Source organism: Bombina bombina, chromosome 3 (genome assembly GCF_027579735.1).
Source record: "Bombina bombina isolate aBomBom1 chromosome 3, aBomBom1.pri, whole genome shotgun sequence".
In the NCBI taxonomy this organism is placed as follows: Eukaryota; Metazoa; Chordata; class Amphibia; order Anura; family Bombinatoridae; genus Bombina; species Bombina bombina.
This window is the reverse complement of record NC_069501.1, coordinates 84334680-84359659: the sequence shown is the minus strand read 5'-3', so window position 1 is coordinate 84359659 and position 24980 is coordinate 84334680. Positions and strand designations below refer to the sequence as shown.

At 39.7% G+C, this 24980-nt stretch overlaps 1 protein-coding gene across 1 annotated transcript in view; it reads left to right on the top strand.

Moving 5' to 3' along the window:
• Positions 1-20548: 20548 nt before the first annotated feature.
• UMODL1 (uromodulin like 1) overlaps positions 20549-24980 on the top strand; it is a 221081-nt gene continuing 216649 nt past the window's right edge. The window contains exons 1-3 of the mRNA XM_053705160.1: positions 20549-20558; positions 21076-21318; positions 24737-24901. Of these exons, the coding sequence (XP_053561135.1) occupies positions 20549-20558; positions 21076-21318; positions 24737-24901 (418 nt within the window). The remainder of the gene's footprint in view (positions 20559-21075; positions 21319-24736; positions 24902-24980) is intronic.

The following is a 24980-nucleotide window of genomic DNA, read 5'->3' as shown; positions in this document are numbered from 1 at the left end:
TACCTGTAAAATAAACCCTAAGCTAGCTACAATATAACTAATAGTTACATTGTAGCTATTTTAGGGTTTATTTTTATTTTATAGGCAAATTTGTATTTATTTTAACTAGGTAGAATAGTTATTAAATAGTTATTAACTATTTAATAACTACCTAGCTAAAATAAATACAAAAGTACCTGTCAAATAAAACCTAACCTAAGTTACAATAACACCTAACACTACACTATAATTAAATAAATTAACTAAATTAAATACAATTACCTAAATTAACTTAAATTAGCTAAAGTAAAAAAAACACACTAAATTACAGAAAATAATAAACAAATTACAGATATTTAAACTACCCACCACCCACACAACCAACCCCCCAAATAAAATACTATCTAAAAAACCTAAGCTCCCCATTGCCCTGAAAAGGGCATTTGGATGGGCATTGCCCTTAAAAGGGCAGTTAGCTCTATTGCAGCCCAAAGTCCCTAACCTAAAAATAAAACCCACCCAATACACCCTAACACTAACCCCCTGAAGATCAACTTACCGGGAGAAGTCTTCATCCAAGCCGGGCCGAAGTCCTCAACAAAGCCGGGAGAAGTCTTCATCCAAGCCGGGTGAAGTGGTCCTCCAGAAGGGCAGAAGTCTTCATCCAGACGACATCTTCTATCTTCATCCATCCGGCGCGGAGCGGGTCCATCTTCAAGACATCCGACGCGGAGCATCCTCTTCATCCGACGACTAAAGCTGAATGAAGGTACCTTTAAGTGACGTCATCCAAGATGGCGTCCCTTAGATTCCGATTGGCTGATAGAATTCTATCAGCCAATCGGAATTAAAGGGACAGTATACTATAAAAATTTTTTTCCCCTAATGTGTTTCCAATTACTTTTTTTTACCAGCTGCAGAATATAAAATGTATGAGATTTGCTTTTTTAAGGCTTATTTGTGTATATGAATTAGCTGATTTTGTGTTTTGAAGCCACAACCTAATAAAATGGGTTGAGCTTGTAGGTATAATCAGAGCTCATTACTTTATCACATTGTGCAAATATACCTGCTTCTTTATCTTATATCTGTCCATAAACCAATCACCAATACTTGGAGAGAACAATCGAAAATTAACATTTTATTACCTTATCTCTTCTATAACCCACTGGGAGTATAATTTCTTCTACTGGCTGTGTTAACACAGCTTGGCCTCAAGGCCAAAAACTTTCAGGATAGGTGGGGATATCACAGGCTAAATAAACTATTTCAAATGCCAATATAAGGGCAATGGAAATACTTTTAAACAATTTAATACACTCCAGCAGGTAAAGTGGATCATTGGGAACAAATTAAAGGGGAGAATTTTTTTGAGTAAACTGTCCCTTTAAGGTAGAAAAAATCCTATTGGCTGATGCAATCAGCCAATAGGATTAAAGTTCAATCCTATTGGCTGATCCAATCAGCCAATAGGATTGAGCTCGCATTCTATTGGCTGCATCCAGGTGGATTAAAAAAATGGCAGGGTGGTGAAAGAATCCACCTAGATGCAGCTTTTACTGCATCCATGTGGATTCTTTCACCACCCTGCCTTTTTCGGAATCCACCTAGATGTAGCTTACGCTGCATCCAGGTGGATTCTTTCACCACCCTGCCATCCACCCCTTTTGCTCTCTCTCCCCCCCCTCTTTTGCTCTCTCCCCTTTCTCTTTTGCTCTCTCTCCCCCCTCTCCCCTCTCTTTTCTCTCTCTCCCCCTCCCTTTTGCTCTCTCTCTCCCCTCTCTTTCTCTCTCTTCTCTCTCTTTTACTCTCTCTCCCCTCTCTTTTACTCTCTCTAGCTCTCATTTGCTCTCTCTCTCTCCCCCTCTCTTTTGCTCTCTATCACCCCCTCTCTTTTGCACTCTCTTTCCCCCTCTCTTTTCCCCCTCTTTTGTGCTCTCTCTCCCCCTCTCTTTTGTGCTCTCTCTCCCCCTCTCTCTTGCTCTCCCCCTCTCTTTTGCTCTCCCCCCTCTCTTTTGCTCTCTACCCCCTCTCTGTTGCTCTCCCTCTCCCCCTATCTCTTTTACTCTCTCCCCCCTCCCTTTTGCTCTCCCTCTCCCCTCTCATTTGCTCTCTCTCTCTTCTCTCTATTTTGCTCTCCCTCTCCCCTCTCTTTTGCTCTCTCCCCCTTCTCTTTTGCTCTCTCCCCCCTTCTCTTTTGCTCTCTCCCCCCTTCTCTTTTGCTCTCTCCCCCCTTCTCTCTTCTCTCTCCCCCCTTAATTGGGGCACTCCCACTGCCTCCCCTTCCCTGCTGAGCCGCCATTTTTTTTTAGGGCACTCCCACTGCCACCCCTTCCCTGCTGAGCCACCCACCCACCACCCGCTCACACCTCCCACCGGCACCAGCAGAAGATCGTTACAGATGGTGTCACCGTCTGTAACGGTCAGGCATCTGGCTTTATATGGAGGCGGAGCACCAATCGCGCTTTTGCACTCTCTTTCCCCCTCTCTTTTCCCCCTCTTTTGTGCTCTCTCTCCCTCTCTCTTTTGTGCTCTCTCTCCCCCTCTCTTTTGCTCTCTCTCTCTCTCCCCCTCTCTTTTGCTCTCTCTCCCCCTCTCTTTTGTGCTCTCTCTCCCCTCTCATTTTCTCTCTCCCCCCTCTCTTTTGCTCTCTCTCACCCCCTCTCTTTTGCACTCTCTTTCCCCCTCTCTTTTGCTCTCTTCACCCCCTCTTTTGCGCTCTTTCTCCCCCTCTCTTTTACTCTCCCTCTCCCCTCTCTTTTGCTCTCCCTCTCCCCCTCTCTTTTGCTCTCTCCCCCCTTCTCTTTTGCTCTCTTCCCCCTTCTCTTTTGCTCTCTCCCCCCTTTTCTGTTGCTCTCTCCCCCCTTCTTTTTTGCTCTCTCCCCTTCTCTTTTGCTCTCTCCCCCCTTCTCTTTTGCTCTCTCTCTCCCCTCTCTTTTGCTCTCTCTCTCCAGCTCTCATTTGCTTTCTCTCTCTCCCCCTCTATTTTGCGCTCTCTTTTCCCCTCTCTTTTGCTCTCTCTCTCCCCCTCTCTTTTGCGCTCTCTCTCCCCATCTCTTTTGCTCTCTCCCCCCTATCTTTTGCTCTCCCTCTCCCCCTCTCTTTTGCTCTCTCCCCCTCTCTTTTGCTCTCCCCCCTCTCTTTTGCTCTTCCTCTCCCCCTCTCTCTTTTGTTCTCTCCCCCCTCTATTTTGCTCTCCTCTCCCCTCTCATTTGCTCTTTCTCTCCTCTCTATTTTGCTCTCCTTCTCTCCTCTCTTTTTCTCTCTCCCCCTTCTCTTTTGCTCTCTCCCCCTTCTCTTTTGCTCTCTCCCCCCTTCTCTTTTGCTCTCTCCCCCCTTCTCTTTTGCTCTCTCCCCCCTTCTCTTTTGCTCTCTCCCCCTTCTCTTTTGCTCTCTCCCCATTTTCTTTTGCTCTCTCCCCCTTCTCTTTTCTCTCTCCCCCTGTCCTTTTTTTTACTTGGGGCATTCCCACTGCCTCCCCTTCCCTGCTGAGCCGACATTTTTTTAGGGCACTCCCACTGCCTCCCCTTCCCTGCTGAGCCACATAGGGTCTTGAATGCTATCTTTACTAGTCAGTGTAAGCTAGTTGATTAATTCTGAGCAGAGAGAATCTCCGATTGGTTGACCAGTTTTTGGTGGCAGGTTCCATATGAAACAGTATGTGATCATCAAACTAAATGTTTTGCAGAATTGACCAGGTTGGGAAATACACATAGAATACAGCGAAGAAGAGAAGGTCCAGGAACTCTTTAAAGGGACATACAATTTTCAGTTTTTACTTATATGGAATTACATTATTAATGCAACTAGTCGATAAGCCTTCCCAAAGGGCAGTCTAATTTTTGTTTAAGCTACAGATGTAGAAACAACCATCTTACGCTGCATCCAGGTGGATTAATAAAATAGCAGGGTGGTGAAATAATCCACCTGGATGCAGCTTTTGCTGCATCCATGTGGATTCTTTCACCACCCTGCCTTTTTCGGAATCCACCTGGATGCAGCTTACGCTGCATCCAGGTGGATTCTTTCACCACCCTGCCACCCAGGTGGATTCTTTCACCACCCCTTTTGCTCTCTCTCCCCCCTCTTTTGCTCTCTCTCTCCCCTCTCTCTCTCTCCTCTCTCTTTTGCTCCCTCTCCCCTCTCTTTTACTCTCTCTAGCTCTCATTTGCTCTCTCTCTCCCCCTCTCTTTTGCTCTCTCTCCCCTCTCTTTTACTCTCTCTAGCTCTCATTTGCTCTCTCTCTCCCCCTCTCTTTCGCTCTCTCTCACCCCCTCTCTTTTGCACTCTCCCCCTCTCTTTTGATCTCTTCGCCCTCTTTTTTGCGCTCTCTCTCCCCCTCTCTTTTGTGCTCTCTCTCCCCCTCTCTTTTGCTCTCTCTCTCCCCCTCTCTTTTGCTCTCTCCACCCTCTCTTTTGCTCTCCCCCCTCTCTTTTGCTCTCTCTCCCCTCTCATTTGCTCTCTCTCTCCCCTCTCATTTGCTCTCTCCCCCCTCTCTTTTGCTCTCTCTCTCCCCCTCTCTTTTGCTCTCTCTCTCCCCTCTCGTTTGCTCTCTATCCAGCTCTCATTTGCTCTCCCCCACTCTTTTGTGCTCTCTCTCCCCGTCTCTTTTGCGCGTTCTCTCCCCTCTCTTTTGCTCTCTCCCCCCTCTCTTTTGCTCTCTCCCCCCTCTTTTTTGCTCCCCCCTCTCATTTGCTCTCTCTCCTCTCTCTTTTGCTCTCCCTCTCCCCTCTCTTTTGCTCTCCCTCTCCCCTCTCTTTTGCTCTCTCCCTCCTCTTTTGTCCTCTCCCTCCTCTTTTGTCCTCTCCCCCTTCTCTTTTGCTCTCTCCCCCCTTCTTTTTTGCTCTCTCCCCCTTCTCTTTTGCTCTCTCTCCCCCTTCTCTTTTGCTCTCTCTCTCCCCTCTCTTTTGCTCACTCTCTTTCCCCCTCTCTTTTGCTATCTCTCTCCCTCTCTCTTTTGCTCTCTCCCCCCTCTCTTTTGCTCTCCCTCTCCCCTTCTCTTTTGCTCTCCCCCCTCTCTCTTGCTCTCCCCCTCTCTTTTGCTCTCCCCTCTCTCTTTTGCTCTCTACCCCCTCTCTGTTGCTCTCCCTCTCCCCCTATCTCTTTTACTCTCTCCCCCCCTCCCTTTTGCTCTCCCTCTCCCCTCTCATTTGCTCTCTCTCTCTCCTCTCTATTTTGCTCTCCCTCTCCCCTCTCTTTTGCTCTCTCCCCCTTCTCTTTTGCTCTCTCCCCCCTTCTCTTTTGCTCTCTCCCCCCTTCTCTCTTCTCTCTCCCCCCTTAATTGGGGCACTCCCACTGCCTCCCCTTCCCTGCTGAGCCGCCATTTTTTTTAGGGCACTCCCACTGCCACCCCTTCCCTGCTGAGCCGCCCACCCACCACCCGCTCACACCTCCCACCGGCACCAGCAGAAGATCATTACAGATGGTGTCACCGTCTGTAACGGTCAGGCATCTGGCTTTATATGGAGGCGGAGCACCAATCGCGCTCCAGCTCCATATGCGGCAGATTCCTGAAGCTCCAACTCTCATGTTATGAGACAGATCAGAGTTGGAGCTCCTGAAGCTGTCGAGGCGGCTTCACGCACATCCAACATTCCTTTGAGGATGCGTGCGCAACTGTCGACGGCGACGGACACTTGCAAACACAATTATAGTATAGATAATTTTAAATGATATATTCATTAAATAAATGATGCTTAAAAAAATGGAGCTTACTAGCGTGCATGAAGCCAGCTGTTATGTTACTATGCATGCAAATGAATTTGCCTCAGTGTATGTGTATGTACAGCTAGCTATATACGCGCATTTTACCTTCTAAAATCAGCATTTCAGAAGGAATGAAAGAAAATAGCAGATGCATTTGGTCATCATTTCATAAGTGATATATTAAATGATACCAGCAGAAAATGTAATGGCTGCAGAAGTGTGAAGTGCCTGTTTCTTGCATTATATTGCTTTTAATGTTATTGCTGGTAATTCAATAGTTGACAGCTTTTTAAATTGCTTGTGAAATTTTGATTTGATCTTCTGAAATGTATCGTCTATGGAAACTAACTTTTCTAAACCTGTGTATAAAAAATTATACAATCTTTGTGTGTGTGATTGTGCATCAAGATAATTTGCTGTGTTAATTATTCCTGTTCTTCACAGCTGTTTTATAAAACTATATGTTTCCTACATATTTGCATTTCTAGGTACATCTAATCTAGGCCTGAATACTCTGTCACCTGACAGGACCAGATCACGCTATCTGAAGTGTGTAAGTCCCATGATAAGGCACAAAACTATCTGCAGTGTTCAGTGTTCACATGGCAACTTCCAGTGATTCTGTTGTGCCTTTATATCCATTGCTCATTAGAGGATATTCCTCAGAGGAAGTAGCGTAGCATCTAGATTTTATTTTGTACCCTAAACCATTCAAATCAAAGAAATATGCAGCTTTATCCCTATAATATATGTCATTATTGAACCCGTATAAATGACACAAGTGAAGCAATAAGTAATTTCTATGGTGTTAACCCATTGGCTGCTAGAGAGTGTTGAAACGCACTGCTTTGCAATACGATACATCTATTTCTGGCATCTCATGCGTTAAATTCACAGAATAAATAGCTTTGCCTGACAGGTGACTATATACACAGCAAAGCAATTATAAAAATTGACAGAGGCCCAGGTGTTTCATGGTGAGGGAGGAGTTGGGAACAACAAGACCAAATTAATGAGACTCCACGGGAGATTTACCATAAGGATCTTCTCTTCTGATTCCACTTCATGCAAATTGCAACGGAAGCATAAGCTAGTATTTATTTCTTGTGCTCGCATAACCATCAACAAAACCCTTCAATATATAAAATTATTTTTGTTTGTTTTTTAAAGTTGAGTTGTGAATGGGGACATGGCAAGAAAACATTCTTCTGTAGTTCTTCTTTTTCTCTTAGCCGTAGCTGGACTAGGGAATGGAGAATTCATGGGTAAGTGGACATAGATGTAAATGTACTGAATACCAGAAGGCATTGTTCTTAGTTGACTTACTAATGTGTTCTGGTTTAACATGCTATAACTAATAAGGGGATAAATATGTTTTAATCTGATTACATGCAGGGAGCGGTAAATCTTCATGTGAGCATTTATTTATAAAGCTGTGTCTTCAAAGGTTTCGGCCTTTGTAGTTCATTTGTGACCAGCCTAGATTTATTGAACGATGTAACCCAAACTCACCTTAAAACAGATTAATAAAGCGCATGTGGTTGCCATGACAATGTCACTGAAACCTATAGTATTCTGCGAAGTATTTAGGTTATTTATTAAATCAATTCAATATAATATTTAAAATACTGGGAGTTTTAACTGCATAATTTAGTCCTGCCCTCTGGTTGGTATTAACTCACATTATGTTAACATTACTAATGAAATGTAACACAATTTATAAGGGAAATTTATATTTCATTAAAAATGTTTTTTGTTATCATGGGGTTAAACAACTTGAAATAATTGTGCTGACTTTTTATATGCGGTGTACTTTACATTTCATCTTTTAATTAATTTGTGTGTAATTTGAATTTATGTTTATATAACAAAAGGTTGATCGCAATCTTTTTGAAAAGTGTATCTATTATGTTTTCTACAAAAATACCCATAGATTTTTATGGTAACATTCGTAGTAAATCATTGAACTTTTCTTATTGACTCCAATTTTTTACTGTTACCATGTTTAAATTGAGTCGTTAAAAGGAACAATGAACTTTCATGGTTCAGACAGAACATACATGTGCTTCTTCTCTTGGTATCCTTTGTTGAAGGAGCAGCAATGCACTAACTGAGCATTGGGTAAGCCAATAACAAGAGGCATATATGTGCAGCCACCAATCAACAGCTAGCTCCCAGTAGTGCATTTCTTGCCTCAAGTCCACTTAGGTATGCTTTTCAACAAACAATACCAAGAGATTGAGGGATTTTAGATAATAGATACATTTGAATATTGTTTAAAATTGCATCTTCTGTCTAAATGAAAGAAAATTTTGAGGTTTAACGTCCCTTTAACTCTATATCTAATGAGGGAAAACACTTAAAATGTTGTGTTTTTTTTAAATTTACGTTAATTGATGATGAATCTTACTCCATAATACAGAAACTGAAGAGATTTTACTTTTTAGAAATGAAGGCTCTCACCTTAGTAAATATAAGCTGTGTGAAGGAAACAAGTCTGCAAAAAATCTTGATATTGAATTGTTTTAGTGTTTTGAGAAATCTGAAATAATATAATCAGAAAAAAGAGAAACACATTAAAGGTATTATTTGTAAATTGCAAATGAGAAGAAAATGCTACAAGAAATGTGTATTGACAAATAACTTGGCAAAATCTAAATATTTGTAACCAAAGCGAAGTAAAACTTGACAGCTAGTTAATTTAATATTGATAAAGACTAGTATGTATGAATGCATTTCTTCATCTTAGCATTAATATCAATTCACAGTATCTGCAATTAATAAATTCATATCATTATAAGTCATTTTAACTTTACCATGTTAAATGTCCGAACACTTTGCATGTTGGTGATTGTATTGCAGTATTTAAGTTATTAAAAATTAGAAAGCAATTGTGTTTTTTCATTTAACAGTGAAAAAAAGACAAAAGCTTTCACTCAAAGGGACATTATATACTTGATTTTTCTTTGCAAAAATGTTTTGTAGATGATCCATTTATATAGCCCATCTGGGTATGTTTTTTGTAACAATGTATAGTTTTGCTTATTTTTAAATAACATTGTGCTGATTTTCAGGCTCCTAACCAAGCCCCAAAGTTTTAGATGTATACTGATGTCTACAGACTCCAACTTGCTTCTGTTTGTATAATGGGTCTTTTCATATGCAGGGGAGGGGGGAGGTTCTGCTATCAGCCCCTTTCAGTGGGTGTCCCAGGCGTGTCTCATTAACAGTTTTAAATTGGGAGCTTCTAAGTAAGTTTTTAAAAGGTTTTACACTGGATTTTTATATCAGTATCTGAGTATATTATTCTTTATAGTAGTGTCTATTACATGCAGTTAAATGAAAATTGGTTTATACTGCACCTTTAAAGGGACAGTCTACTCCAAAAATGTTATTGTTTAAAAAGATAGATAATGCCTTTACCGATTCCTCTGTTTTGCATAACCAACACTGTTATATTAATACACTTTTTTTTTTTTTTTTAAATTAAATGACATTTTTTATTGAGGTTTTCATAGAATGCCAACAAGTATATAGGTGTACAGAATGTTGTCAACATTGTTTCAAAAATTGTATAGTGCAAACAATAGCTTGTAAATTATACATATATATCACAATGAAATATGCAGGAGTATGTAACCAAGCGTCAATGTCAAGATAAAGTACACTGAAATGGAACCTCTTTTTTCTTAAGAATAACAGAATTGAGGTAACTACATTACCGACCTCTAAGGGGTCGAAAGAAGTAAGAATGAATGGTGAATGGTAGTTACTAGGAGGCCACTCACAAGTAATAGGGTGTATCAGCAGACCAGAGCTGCTTTAAGTTTAGGAGAGGGGGAGACGTGTCCGGGAGTTTTAGAGGCACTGTGGTGTTAGTATGTTATCATTTAGTAGTATCTCTATTGGGTACATTATGAGCTTAATGGGATGGGCAGAGGAGTGGCTTATATACAAAAACAACTCTCCATTATTCTAGGTGTGAGTAATGTATCTACTATGTATAATACTCTAAATTGTTGCCTGGAGCTTAATCATTAGAATGGAGAAGAGTATAGACGCATATGGGTATTAAGGCTTAAAGGGATGATTTTCCATAATGGAATATGCATATCATGGTTGCCTAAGAGGGTGGCTAATCCAACTTGTAGAAGTATAAGTGTGCGACACAGATTATATGACAATGTAAAGTAGTATTGTACAAAACCGCTCATATTGGGAGCCAGTAGTACCTAGATACAATGAGTGGAGGGCGAGGCTGGAGAAGTATTAACAAATTCTAATATAGTGTACAGGGAGTGCAGAATTATTAGGCAAATGAGTATTTTGACCACATCATCCTCTTTATGCATGTTGTCTTACTCCAAGCTGTATAGGCTCGAAAGCCTACTACCAATTAAGCATATTAGGTGATGTGCATCTCTGTAATGAGAAGGGGTGTGGTCTAATGACATCAACACCCTATATCAGGTGTGCATAATTATTAGGCAACTTCCTTTCCTTTGGCAAAATGGGTCAAAAGAAGGACTTGACAGGCTCAGAAAAGTAAAAAATAGTGAGATATTTTGCTGAGGGATGCAGCACTCTTAAAATTGCAAAGCTTCTGAAGCGTGATCATTGAACAATCAAGCGTTTCATTCAAAATAGTCAACAGGGTCGCAAGAAGTGTGTGGAAAAACCAAGGCGCAAAATAACTGCCCATGAACTGAGAAAAGTCAAGCGTGCAGCTGCCAAGATGCCACTTGCCACCAGTTTGGCCATATTTCAGAGCTGCAACATCACTGGAGTGCCCAAAAGCACAAGGTGTGCAATACTCAGAGACATGGCCAAGGTAAGAAAGGCTGAAAGACGACCACCACTGAACAAGACACACAAGCTGAAGCGTCAAGACTGGGCCAAGAAATATCTCAAGACTGATTTTTCTAAGGTTTTATGGACTGATGAAATGAGAGTGAGTCTTGATGGGCCAGATGGATGGGCCCGTGGCTGGATTGGTAAAGGGCAGAGAGCTCCAGTCCGACTCAGACGCCAGCAAGGTGGAGGTGGAGTACTGGTTTGGGCTGGTATCATCAAAGATGAGCTTGTGGGGCCTTTTCGGGTTGAGGATGGAGTCAAGCTCAACTCCCAGTCCTACTGCCAGTTTCTGGAAGACACCTTCTTCAAGCAGTGGTACAGGAAGAAGTCTGCATCCTTCAAGAAAAACATGATTTTCATGCAGGACAATGCTCCATCACACGCGTCCAAGTACTCCACAGCGTGGCTGGCAAGAAAGGGTATAAAAGAAGAAAATCTAATGACATGGCCTCCTTGTTCACCTGATCTGAACCCCATTGAGAACCTGTGGTCCATCATCAAATGTGAGATTTACAAGGAGGGAAAACAGTACACCTCTCTGAACAGTGTCTGGGAGGCTGTGGTTGCTGCTGCACGCAATGTTGATGGTGAACAGATCAAAACACTGACAGAATCCATGGATGGCAGGCTTTTGAGTGTCCTTGCAAAGAAAGGTGGCTATATTGGTCACTGATTTGTTTTTGTTTTGTTTTTGAATGTCAGAAATGTATATTTGTGAATGTTGAGATGTTATATTGGTTTCACTGGTAAAAATAAATAATTGAAATGGGTATATATTTGTTTTTTGTTAAGTTGCCTAATAATTATGCACAGTAATAGTCACCTGCACACACAGATATCCCCCTAAAATAGCTATAACTAAAAAAAAACTAAAAACTACTTCCAAAACTATTCAGCTTTGATATTAATGAGTTTTTTGGGTTCATTGAGAACATGGTTGTTGTTCAATAATAAAATTAATCCTCAAAAATACAACTTGCCTAATAATTCTGCACTCCCTGTATATGCTATCTGGGAGGAAACATAGAGAGTGGTAATGAAAGAGAAGCAAATGAACTATAATTAGGGAGGGAGGGAGGCTGTATGTGTGTGTAGCCTTATGTGGAATATATATATATATTATAGGTATAAATGGGGCCATATGAATATGATGTGTAGGATTAAAGATGGAGCAATGATGACTTATTACTAAAACTAGTAGGATGAGCTTAACATGGAAATAGGATACTGGAAGGTAAAATTGGGGTTATACAATATGTGGCTTAGAGCCCTCAGTAGTGACAGAATATGAATACAGCACCCACTAGCATGGGTACATAGAGGTAAGGAAAATGTAAATATTTTGCACAAACCCATATTCATGAAAAACCTAAGGGTGTTTCTGTACTCGGGTAATAAAAAACAAAACAAAACAAAAAAACACATGAGGTCTCTAATTTTTGTTATGTATCCATCATGGTATAGAGGGAATCTAAGTCCCAAAGCAAGTTTATGAGATATTGGGAAGCAATGATAAAAGAAAAAAATAGCAATGATATAGGTAAATGGTTAAATAAATAGTGTGGAGGGGTTACTTCCAAATCCCAAAATATATAGTAAATAAGAGTGTGGGGGGGGGGGGGTAAAACAATTACCCTTCTTTGGCATGGCTCAGACCTCTGAGATACTAAGGGGAGGGACGGAGAGAATAGGCTACAACCAACCAATGTACATGTACCTATATGCATTAACATAGCCATATTCTTTAGTAGTCACAACAGCCCATACATATTTAACTATACAGCTTTTAACAAGCTATCATCAAATAAGAGAGTGGTGTTAAAATATACAGGAAGTTACAGTAGGGCTCCTAGTGGTATTGAGAGCTTACATACAGATATTATAAAGATCAAAACAACGCTAGCTAGCAGTAGTACAGTAATATTTTAAAGAGTTAGAATGAGCATTACAATAACACATAGGTCATTATTACTCTATTTAGGCGTTTTAATACATTTATAGGAAAAGGCAGTGCTATTGAGGCAATAAATAGGTCTGTACAATATAAGCTTCACTATAAGAATATGGGAGCTGTTATTTCCTATGAGCTTAAATATCCCGATTAGAGCTATCTGAAAGTTAAGTAAGTAATAAGATGAACATTTCTGGAGGTTAATTTCTGAAGTTTAGCTTAAAGAAACAATCTAATATAATAAAAACCTTATGTAAATAATAAATACCAACAAATCTTGAAGAATAAAGAATTTAAAGAACATTCAGATGTCAGCACAGATAACGTCCGACTGATGTTGAAGGTGGAAAGGGGTCCTCTATAGATCTCAAACATATGTCCTCAGTGTTCATAAGTATTAAAAGAGAACAACAGGAAGAGAACAGCAAAGAGAAAGGGATAAGGCTGCAGTTTAACCAATACCAGCAATCACAGAACACAATATACTTTATGCGCTAGGAAAGATGGAGCACATGTTAGCTGCTTGTCGCTGTGGAATTGAAAGCTGCTTCATCCAACGGAGCCATTTGTAAACTATTCAGGGTAGCGAGTTGCTGTGTTTTCTTACTAATCTCCGCTATACCCGCCTTACTTATCTGTGTGCCCACCGATGTAATATAGGAGCTCAGATTCTCTGCTGTATGACGCTGTTTCGAGTACTAGTACTACTGGTCTGGGGAATATAGTATTTGCCGCTGTAAGTCAGCTAGCATAGACTTAATTTGAAGATAAAGTTCCTCAGACATTTGTTATGGGTGGAGAGTTATACAGCGTTTAAGTAAGAAGCAGACCTTTGCAAATTTAATATGCTCGTGTTACCAGGGAGCAGCGGCCTGACTCTGGAGAGGCTCACCACCCCAAGGCCCCAGCAGTCAATTTCAGGGCTCGTAGATAGGATATAGCTTTTCTGAGACCTTCTGCTTTTGTCTCAAGTGAGAGTATAGTTATCCCAACTGATTAGCTGCAATGTGAGCAAAATTATTTTGGCCAAAGCTGTAGAATTAGTCAGATTGAGCGGGAGCTTCTGAAAATGCGACTGACCACCATTGCTGCCTGGACACGCCTCCATTAATACACTTTTTGCCTCTGTGATTACCTTGTATCTAAGCATCTGCAGACTGCCCCCCATCTCAGCTCTATGTACAACCTTGCATTTTAGCCACGGCAGTGAGCACAATGTTATCTAAAATGCACACATCTACTAGCACTGTCTAGATGTGAAAAAAATGCACTGAGATAAGAGAAGGTCTGTATTGGCTTGGATACCAAAATCAATTTAGAGGTTTAATTGTTATAAAGTATATTAAAGGGACAGTCAAGTAATTTTAAACAACTTTCCAATTTACTTTTATCACCAATTTTGCTTTGTTCTCTTGGTATTCTTAGTTGAAAGCTAATGTCTTAGACCTTGACGGCTGCCTCTAATCTAAATGCACCACTAGAGGGCGTTAGTTCATATGTTTCAAATAGATAACATTGAGCTTATGCTCATGAATTTACCGAGGAGTGAGGACTGATTGGCTAAAATGGAAGTCTGTTATAAAAACTGAAATAAGGGGGCAGTCTGCAGAGGCTTAGATACAAATTAATCACAGAGGTAAAAAGTGTATTATTATAACTGTGTTGGTTATGCAAAACTGGGGAATAGGAAATAAAGGGATTATCTATCTTTTAAAACAACAAAAATTCTGGTGTTGACTGTCCCTTTAATATAACAATGTTATAAAGGCATTATCTATCTTTTTTTTTTATGAAATAATTTTTATTGAGGTGAAATTCAAAATACAACATACATGTGATATTTTAAGGGATGTATGAGTACATAAGAAGAAAAGCTTTTTTGTCCTTTAAGGTTCAATACAGTTTTTACAATGGTCAAAAATCAAAACATAACAGTACAGTCCATGAAGTTGTAAACCTCAAATTTTTATATTTTAGCTAACATCTGTTAGAAACATAATTGTTATGAACCCCCCTCCCCCCAAATAACAATAATACAGAGACTAGAACAGTAAACTTAATGTAGTGAACTTATGTCCAAATTGAGCCACGAAGGCCCAGGGGATAAATGAGTCTGTTTATCGGTCTTTCCATCAGAGAAGAGAAGGAAAAAGAGGGGGGGAAGGTGAGAAAGAGAGAGAAAAAAAAGGGGGACCCATCAGCTGCCGGGTGGGTTGGATATGGTACATTCCCCTCCCTGCTATTGCGGTCACCAGTCTCTATCAGGGATACTCCACTTACAGAGAATGAATTGTGCTCTCCCCCAGAGAGTCCCAGGGCTCCCATGCCAGGGCATACAGATCTGTTTGTTGGCGTGAATTATATACATAACTCTCCATAGACCTAAAGTAGGAGATAAGTTGAATCAAGGCCTGCCCATTGGGGGGGATTAGGTTTCTTCCAATTTGTGCAATCAGTAGTTTCGCAGCCATCAGTATCGTTATCAGCAGAATGAGTCTGGGCGCGGAGAGAGACCGGAGGCCAGTATGGATCAGAGCTGTCTCCGGAGACAGGGACACTTCCAACCCTAGTCGATAGCACAAGACGCCCAATCTATTCCACAGGGGTGCAATGGCAGGGCAGACCCACTAAATGTGGTAGGGGTCACCCACTAACTGACATCCCCTCCAGCAGAGGGGAGAGCAGTCCGGGAACATTTTTATGTAGCTTTGAAGGCACATAGTGCCACCTGGTCAGGAGCTTGTAGAACAATTCATATATTGTCATGCAGTAAATCGACATTTAGGTATGTAGGATTGCATCAGCCCAGTCATCTACAGTTAATTATACGTTCCATTCTCTTTCCCACTCCATCGTCTGCCTAGTTTTGGTCAGTTTCAAAGCGTTAAGTATCTGATAATGAGAGGATAAAGGGGAGATATGTTGGGAGCCTGCAGACAATCAGGTCTCCCATGGTGTCAGTGGTCTAGGTGGGGTTTACAAGAATCCCCAGGATTTCAATATAGATAGTAATCTTAACAGGTCAAACCTGAATCTGGGCTGGATAGAATGGGTGTTAGCCAGGTCACTGGGTGATGCTGGATTCTCCCCTGAGAAAAGGTCGGCCACCCTGAGTGGAGAAAAAGCCCGCCGCACTGCGGTGCCTGCTAGCGGGAGGCCATATAAAAGGCCTAATATAGAATTACATGGTGATGGGTGTGGAGAGACCATGACATTATGGTAGAGACGCAACCAGGAATTCCTGCAGTGTAGGATGATTTTGTTGCTGATCGGGATATCCGAGGCTCAATGGGATGGGATCCATATGAGATCCAGCAAGGTCATATGAGTCGGCAAAGATGCCTGTTCGATCTCTAACCATCGAGGACTAGTCCCTTTTTTATTCCATTCCTAAATGTGAGATAAAAGTGCGGCTTCATAGTAAAGCCTAATGATCGGAAGGCCCAGTCCTCCAGCGAGGATTGGACGCTGCAGCAAGGAGGCTGCAATGCGGTGCCTCTTCCCATTCCATACGTACCGATTGATCACTGTTTGTAATTTATTAAGCAGCAGAAGTGGGACCTTTATCAGCAAGCATCTAAAAAGATACGTTAATTTAGGAAGCTGCATCATTTTTACTGCAGCGATTCTCCCAAACCAGCGCCTAGATTTAGAGTTTGGCGTTAGCCGTCAAAACCAGCGTTAGAGGCTCCTAACGCTGGTTTTGGGCTACCGCTGGTATTTGGAGTCATTCAGGAAAGGGTCTAATGCTCACTTTCCAGCCGTGACTTTTCCATACCGCAGATACCCCTACGCCATTTGCGTATCCTATCTTTTCAATGGGATCTTTCTAACGCCGGTATTTAGAGTCTTGGCTGAAGTGAGCGTTAGAAATCTAACGACAAGACTCCAGCCACAGAAAAAAGTCAGTAGTTAAGAGCTTTCTGGGCTAACGCCGGTTCATAAAGCTCTTAACTACTGTGCTCTAAAGTACACTAACACCCATAAACTACCTATGTACCCCTAAACCGAGGCCCCCCCACATCGCCGCCACTCTATTAAAAATTTTTTAATCCCTAATCTGCCGACCACACACCGCCGCCACCTACGTTATCCCTATGAACCCCTAATCTGCTGCCCCTAACACCGCCGACCCCTATATTATATTTATTAACCCCTAATCTGCCGACCGGACCTCACCGCTACTATAATAAATGTATTAACCCCTAATCCGCCTCACTCCCACCTCAATAACCCTATAAGAAATAGTATTAACCCCTAATCTGCCCTCCCTAACATCGCCGACACCTAACTTCAAGTATTAACCCCTAATCTGCCGACCGGACCTCACCGCTACTCTAATAAATTTATTAACCCCTAAAGCTAAGTCTAACCTTAACCCTAACACCCCCCTAAGTTAAATATAATTAATAAATTAACTCTTATTAAATAAATTATTCCTATTTAAAGCTAAATACTTACCTGTAAAATAAACCCTAATATAGCTACAATATAACGAATAATTATATTGTAGCTATTTTAGGATTAATATTTATTTTACAGGCAACTTTGTAATTATTTTAACCAGGTACAATAGCTATTAAATAGTTATTAACTATTTAATAGCTACCTAGTTAAAATAATTACAAAATTACCTGTAAAATAAATCCTAACCTAAGTTACAATTAAACCTAACACTACACTATCATTAAATTAATTAAATAAAATACCTACAATTATCTACAATTAAACCTAACACTACACTATCAATAAATTAATTCAATACAATACCTACAAATAAATACAATTAAATAAACTAACTAAAGTACAAAAAATAAAAAAGAACTAAGTTACAAAAAATAAAAAACATATTTACAGACATTAGAAAAATATTATAACAATTTTAAGCTAATTACACCTACTCTAAGCCCCCTAATAAAATAACAAAGACCCCCAAAATAAAAAAATGCCCTACCCTATTCTAAAATAAAAAAGTTCAAAGCTCTTTTACTTTACCAGCCCTTAAAAGGGCCTTTAGCGGGGCATGCCCCAAAGAAAACTGCTCTTTTGCCTGTAAAAAAAAAATAAACCTAACACTAAGCCCCTGAAGATCTCCCTACCTTGTATTCACCACGCCGGGTTCACCGATCCGTCCTTGCTCCGACGTCTTCATCCAAGCCCAAGCGGGAGCTGAAGATGTCCATGATCCGGTTGAAGTCTTGGCCCAAGCGGGGGCTGAAGATGTCCATGATCCGGCTGTAGTCTTCATCCAAGCGGGAGCTAAAGAGGTCCATGATCCGGCTGAAGTCTTTATCCAAGCGGGAGCTGAAGAGGTCCATGATCCGGCTGAAGTCTTCTATCAAGCGGCATCTTCAATCTTCTTTCTTCCGGATCCATGTTCATCCCGCCGACGCGGAACATCCATCTTCACCGACGACTTCCCGACGAATGACGGTTCCTTTAAGGGACGTCATCCAAGATGGCGTCCCTCGAATTCCGATTGGCTGATAGGATTCTATCAGCCAATCGGAATTAAGGTAGGAAAAATCTGATTGAATCAGCCAATCAGATTGAGCTTGCATTCTATTGGCTGATCGGAACAGCCAATAGAATGCGAGCTCAATCTGATTGGCTAATTCCATCAGCCAATCAGAACTTTCCTACCTTAATTCCGATTGGCTGATAGAATCCTATCAGCCAATCGGAATTCGAGGGACGCCATCTTGTGCAATGATTATTCGGGTAAGCTTAGGAGATGGACTTCTGTTTTTCCAAGATTTAGCTTGTAAATTATCTATCTTTTTAAATTTTTAAGTAGACTGTCTCTTTTAATCCAAATTTGAGAAACATTTTCCTGTTACAGCCTAATCGTAATTCATACAGCATAACTCATATATGTCCTTCATTATATATTATATTACTAGAGCTAGGTTGTATGTGTCTAGGAAAATGGACTAATGGTTGTGTTATCCTTTTCAATTTACTTTTATTATCAGATTTGTTTTATTCTATGTGTCCTTTGTTGAAAAGCATACCTAGGTATGCTCAGGAGCAGATATTGAGAGCTAGCTGGGGATTGTTGTACTCACGTTTGGCTCTCCAAATGTGTTCAATAAGCCACCAGTAGCGCATTGCTGCTCTGGTGATAGCTATGGGCCAGATTACGAGTGGACCGCTAACCGTTACGCTCATATTACAAGTTCAAAGTAAACGTAATTGCTTGAGCACAATTGAAGTTAACGCGCGTCAGGATAGCGCATCCTCAGAGCTCTTCTTAACTGTTTCGCTAAACAAAAAAGTGTCACAAAACACATCAATAATACATTACAAAGTACACATACTCTCATAATAACACTATCTGATAAAAATTATTTATCAAAAATGGAGCCCTTTGCCGTTAAAGGGACATTGTACACTAGATTTTTCTTTCCATAAATGTTTTGCAGATGATCCATTTATAAAGCCCATCTCGGTGTGTTTTTGTAAACAATGTATAGTTTTGCTTATTTTTAAATAACATTGTGCTGATTTTCAGCCTCCTAACCAAGCCCCAAAGTTTTAGATGTATACTGATGTCCAGACTTCAGATTGCTTCTGTTTATATAATGGGTCTTTTTCTATGCAGGGGAGGGGGGAGGTTCTGCTAGCAGCCCCTTTTAGTGGGTGTCCCAGGCTTATCTCATTACCAGTATTAAAGGGACATGAAACCTAATTTTTTTTTCTTTCATGATTCAGATAGAGAATACAATTTTAAACAACTTTCTAACTTACTTCTACTATCTAATTTGTTTCATTCTCTTGGTATCATTTGTTGAAAGAGCAGCAATGCAGAAATGATTTCTAACTGAACTCATGGGTGAGCCAATCACTAACTATATATATATATATATATATATATATATATATATATATATATATATATATATATATATATATATATACATGCAGCTACCAATCAGCAGCTAGAAACTAGGTTCTCTGCTGCTCCTGAGCTTGCCTAGATAAACCTTTCAGCAAAGGATAACAAGAGAAGGAAGCAAATTAAATAATAGAAGTAAATTGGAAAGTTGTTTAAACTTGTATTCTCTATCTGAATAATGAAATAAACATTTTGGGTTTCATGTCCCTTTAAATTGGGAGCTTCTAAGTAAGTTTTTAAAATAGTTTACACTGGATTTTTATATCAGTATCTGTGCATATTATTCTTTATATGTAGCTATATGAAAAATTGTGTATACTGTCCCTTTAACTAGATTAAAACATGTTAAAGAATATTTATGCAATATTTATATTTAAAAAAATTGTTATACTGTGTATTTACTGTAAATATTACACATTCCAATGTTCTGCACATAGCGAAATATGTTCTATGTATTTTTAAATAAATATTCTATATATATCTATACCTAACCTATATATAATAATGTATGTATGTTTATATATATATATTTATATATATATATGTATAATATATATATTGTACCAAAATACCATTAATATGTAAAGTATGTATTCATGAATAAATAAAACATATTCTGCTATGTGAAGAACATTGGAATGTGAAATATTAAAGGGACAGTCTAGGCCAAAATAAACTTTCATGATTCAGATAGAGCATGTAATTTTAAACAATTTTCCAATTTACTTTTATCACCAATTTTACTTTGTTCTCTTGGTATTCTTAGTTTTTAAGCTTAACCTAGGAGGTTCATATGCTAATTTCTTAGACCTTGAAGGCCACCTCTTTTCAGAATGCATTTTAACAGTTTTTCACCACTAGAAGGTGTTAGTTCATGTGTTTCATATAGATAACACTGTGCTTGTGCACGTGAAGTTATCTGGGAGCAGGCACTGATTGGCTAGACTGCAAGTCTGTCAAAAGAACTGAAATAAAGGGGCAGTTTGCATAGGCTTAGATTCAAGATAACCACAGAGGTTAAAAGTATATTAATATAACTGTGTGGGTTATGCAAAGCTGGGGAATGGGTAATAAAGGGATTATCTATCTTTAAAACAATACAAATTCTGGTGTAGACTGTCCCTTTAATATTTTCATGTTAGGTTAGCGCATTTGAGAATATGCGATCAGGTTTGCGTGTGAATAGAGTGTTTTTTCCACCTTTTTTTGCTCCATTGACTTCTATGGTGTGCATCAGGTTAACGCTCATGCAAAAACAGTTTACTTTCAACTTGTAATACGAGCGCTACCCGACGAGCATAAAAAGCGTTAAATACTGCTCCACTTGTAATCTGTCCCTATGTGTTTTTACTCCTTTCCTTGGGTTAAATACATGAGATCATTTTCTTTTTTACTCCTCTATGTCCCTTTAAGTGCTGATAGAAACTATCCATATATATAAAAAAAAAAATATGCCCCTAAAAATACTGTGTCCACGGAGCTGACATTAGAAATGTTTTCTTATTAGAGGCGTTAAAGTGCTGTAACATAATAATAATGTAAAAAGGAATTATAATATCATACCTCTGTGTTTTATATAAGGTGTTCTATAGGGTAACAGGGCTCCTGGTCTTACATAAGAAATGATTACTATACATATAGAATATTACATGTGCATCTAATAGTTGTATATTCTTTATTCCTCTAGAAAACCATATCTCTCCTGTTAGCTACCATAGTTGTGAGTACACAGTCACAAGAAATGTCTCTAAGGTGGTTGCGTTTCAAAAGCCGTATGAAACCATTGTCCCGTGTCGAGGATGGATACCATGGAAGTTGTGCGCTAAAACACATTATAAAACGCAATACCACTCCATTATGGTAGCTGAGACTGCGAATATTACACAGTGCTGCGATGGTTACGAGCAAGTAGGGGACTACTGTGCACTATGTAAGTATTGAGTGAAACATGAACAAGTGCATGCAAGATATTCGGTTCCATTTATATTTTAATCACAGTGCTCTAAGTGGTTACCTTAAACAGTGTGTCCCTTGGGTGATTTTAATGCTTAAGCAACTGCTGTATCCTAGCATGGGACCAGCAAACACATAGAATCTGATTCTACGCTAATTATAATTTATTTTTTCTTAAATTATAAAAAAAATGAATGCTAATAAAGTAGCATGATTTTAACTATTAAAGAACATGCTTGATTCTTTTTTTTATTACAATTAAAGGGACACTCAAGTAAAAATGAAACTGTCATGATTCAGAGCATCAATGTAAAACAATTTTTCAATTTACTTTCATTAACAAAATGGGCACAATCTTAATATTTACACTATGTATCACCAGCTAATACTAAGCATGTGCAAAGATTTATAGAATATGCGTATATGGATTTGTGATTGGCCTAATGCTGTCACATGATATGGAAATAGACATAACTGAAATTTGTCAGAAAAAAAATCTGCTACTAATGCACAGTTCAGACTAAGTGCTATTGCATTGTCTTTTCATCATGCATTTGTTGATTATGCACATTTACTGTATTTACTAAGATACTGGATTTAGAGGGACATAAAAAGCAAACACTTTCTTTGCTGATTCAGAGCATGTGATTTTAAACAACTCTCCAATTTGCTTCTATTATCTAATATGTTTTGTTCTCTTTGTATCCTGTGTTAAAAAAGCATACCTAGGTAGGCTCGGGAGCAGCAGTGCACTACTGGGAGGAAGCTGCTGATCAGTAGCTGCACATATATGCTTTGTCATTGGCTCACCTGATGTGCTCATATATCTCCCATTAGTGCATTACTGCCTATTCAGTAAAGGATACCAAAATTGATAATAGAAGTAAATTGAAAGTTGTTTAAAATTGTATTCTCTATCTGAATAATGAAATAAAAAAATTGTGTTCATGTCCCTATAAAGGGTCATGTTACTCACACAAGCAACAGATAACAGTTCTCTCTCTCCTCTCTCTCTTTCCCCCACTGCCCCCCCCCCCCCCCCCGGGGGTTGATTTTTTTTCCTGATGTCTTTTGATTGCATTGCTTTTCTCTAGTATTTACATTTTTAGCATAGGTGGAGACTTCAACAGGAAAAACAGCTGTTTCAAATAACAAAATAAAGGTATAAGCTATTTGTAAACAATTTAATGCACCCCCACAGGTAAAATGGATCATTGGGAAAGTATTAAAGGGGAGAAAATGTTACAGTATATTATCCCTTTAATTACAATAAAGGCACATGCTGTACAGTTTTATCTGCTCTATATAAAATATATTGTTTCAAAATGTATTGCAGTCAGAGCTTGTTTTTTTTAAAAATAGAAGTTCCTTTACTGAACAAAACTGACTTTGGGCTTTGTTCTATTGAGCCGCAATTGGGTTTGTGCAAGCTTGCAAAATGAATAAGCAAAAAAAAACCCAAAAAACATGTCAGAAGGTATTACGCTTACCGACAGTTTCCAAAGGTGTGTTTTCCACCTTTCCAGCAGAGGGGTTCCGACTGCTGAATAAAAATTAAGTGTCCCATAGAAAATAATAGAAGTCGAAAATCAATATCTTATACCTGCTTTCCATATAAGGTGCAAACAGGTAAAAAAATTGAGGCATTTTTTTTCCATTGAGATCTTAAAGTTTGCAAACAATGCAAGCTTTTCTCTTTAATTTTATTTGTATATGTAATATTTAGTGCTGCCTCAGGTAGGCTGGAGTTATGTTCTTAATTATATTTCATACTATGGCCTCTAGTTATTAAGGTCTGGCGGACCTGATCCGACACTGCGGATCAGGTCCGCCAGATCTCGCTGAATACGGCGAGCAATACTCTTGTGAGCTGCTGGTGCAACGCCGCCCCCTGCAGACTCCAATCGGCCGCCAGCAGGGGGGGTGTCAATCAACCCGATCGTACTTGATCGGGTTGATTTCCTGCGATGTCTGTCCGCCTGCTCAGAGCAGGCGGACAGGTTATGGAGCAGCGGTCTTTGTGACCGCTGCTTCATAACTGCTGTTTCTGGTGAGTCTGAAACAAGGACCATCAAGCTCCTTACGGAGCTTGATAACTAGAGGCCTATGGGTGATAGTTAAACACACTTTCAAAAAGGGGCGTTCCTATGTCCTACTTAAAGTGATAGTGCAACAATCCATTAATAATACAAATAAGATGTTACATATATGTATAAAATAACATCAAAACTTGTTACCAAACTCAAGTCCAAAAAAGGCTGAAATAATCACTTCAATCCAATAAAATCAGAATAAGGTGATCCTTAATTTGTCTGCCACCTCTGAGGCGGCGCACAGCAATCATCCCGATCAAATACAATTGGGATGATTGACAACCCCTGGTAGCGGCCAATTGACTGTGAATGTGCAACGGGCAGCATAGACCAAGCATTTCACTAGAAATGCTTGTTCAATGTTAAATGCCGACAGCGTAGTGATCATGTCCACCGCACACCAATAAATGCCAACAGCATACGCTGTCTGCATTTATCATTGCACAAGCATTTCACTAGAAATGCTTGTGCAATGGCGCCCCCTGCATATTCACGGCCAATCGGCTGCTAGCAGGGGGTGTCAATCAACCCGATCGTATGCGATCGGGCGGATTGCTGTCCGCCACCTCAGAGCAGACGGACGAGTTAAGGAGCAGCGGTCTTAAGACAGGTGTATACAGCCTCATTCGGGCCATGATAAATCGGCCCCTATGTATTTACATTTAAAGGGACAGTAAACCTTAAAATTAATGTTATATAATTCTGCACACAGTGCAGAATTATATAACATTATATTAGCCAACCATTATTTAACATAATATTGCCTTTTTATTTTTAGCAAAAAACGCTGTTTTACAGACCCGCTCTCTGGGCTCTGCTGAGCGGGTCTGTTTTTTTTCCTCAGCGCATCGGGCCAGCTGTATAGTCACAGCCCGGCCCGACCGCGCCATAAGACTAAGTGCAGCTCGCTCCCGCTCTGTCTGACAGCAGGAGCGAGCTGCACTTAGTCTTATGGCGCGGTCGGGCCGGGCTGTGACTATACAGCTGGCCCGATGCGCTGAGGAAAAAAAACAGACCGCTCAGCAGAGCCCAGAGAGCGGGTCTGTAAAACAGCGTTTTTTGCTAAAAATAAAAAGGCAATATTATGTTAAATAATGGTTGGCTAATATAATGTTATATAATTCTGCACTATGTGCAGAATTATATAACATTAATTTTAAGGTTTACTGACCCTTTAAGCAACTAATGTAGGACCTTTTGTTTCTACATAGATAGATCCCTAGTCTAACATTTATTCACTCCTCTAGTACATAATATTCACGTTTTTTCTCCATATTAAACATCTGTCTTTGTACACAACAGCTTTAGAGAAATCAAGCCAATTTGTTTTAAGCCATGGGATGTGTCCTGATATAAATAAGGAGATGAAAGGAAAAAAAAATTGTACTTTTGATATTGATTGTCCTGGACTTCAGAAATGCTGCAACTTTTCCAAAGGATCCTTTTGTACTTCTCCTGCACCTCAAGGTTAGTCTTCATCTTTATTTCTTCATTTTTTTTAATCCACAGATACATCATGCTATATGTATTTGCTTCTTATTCCACC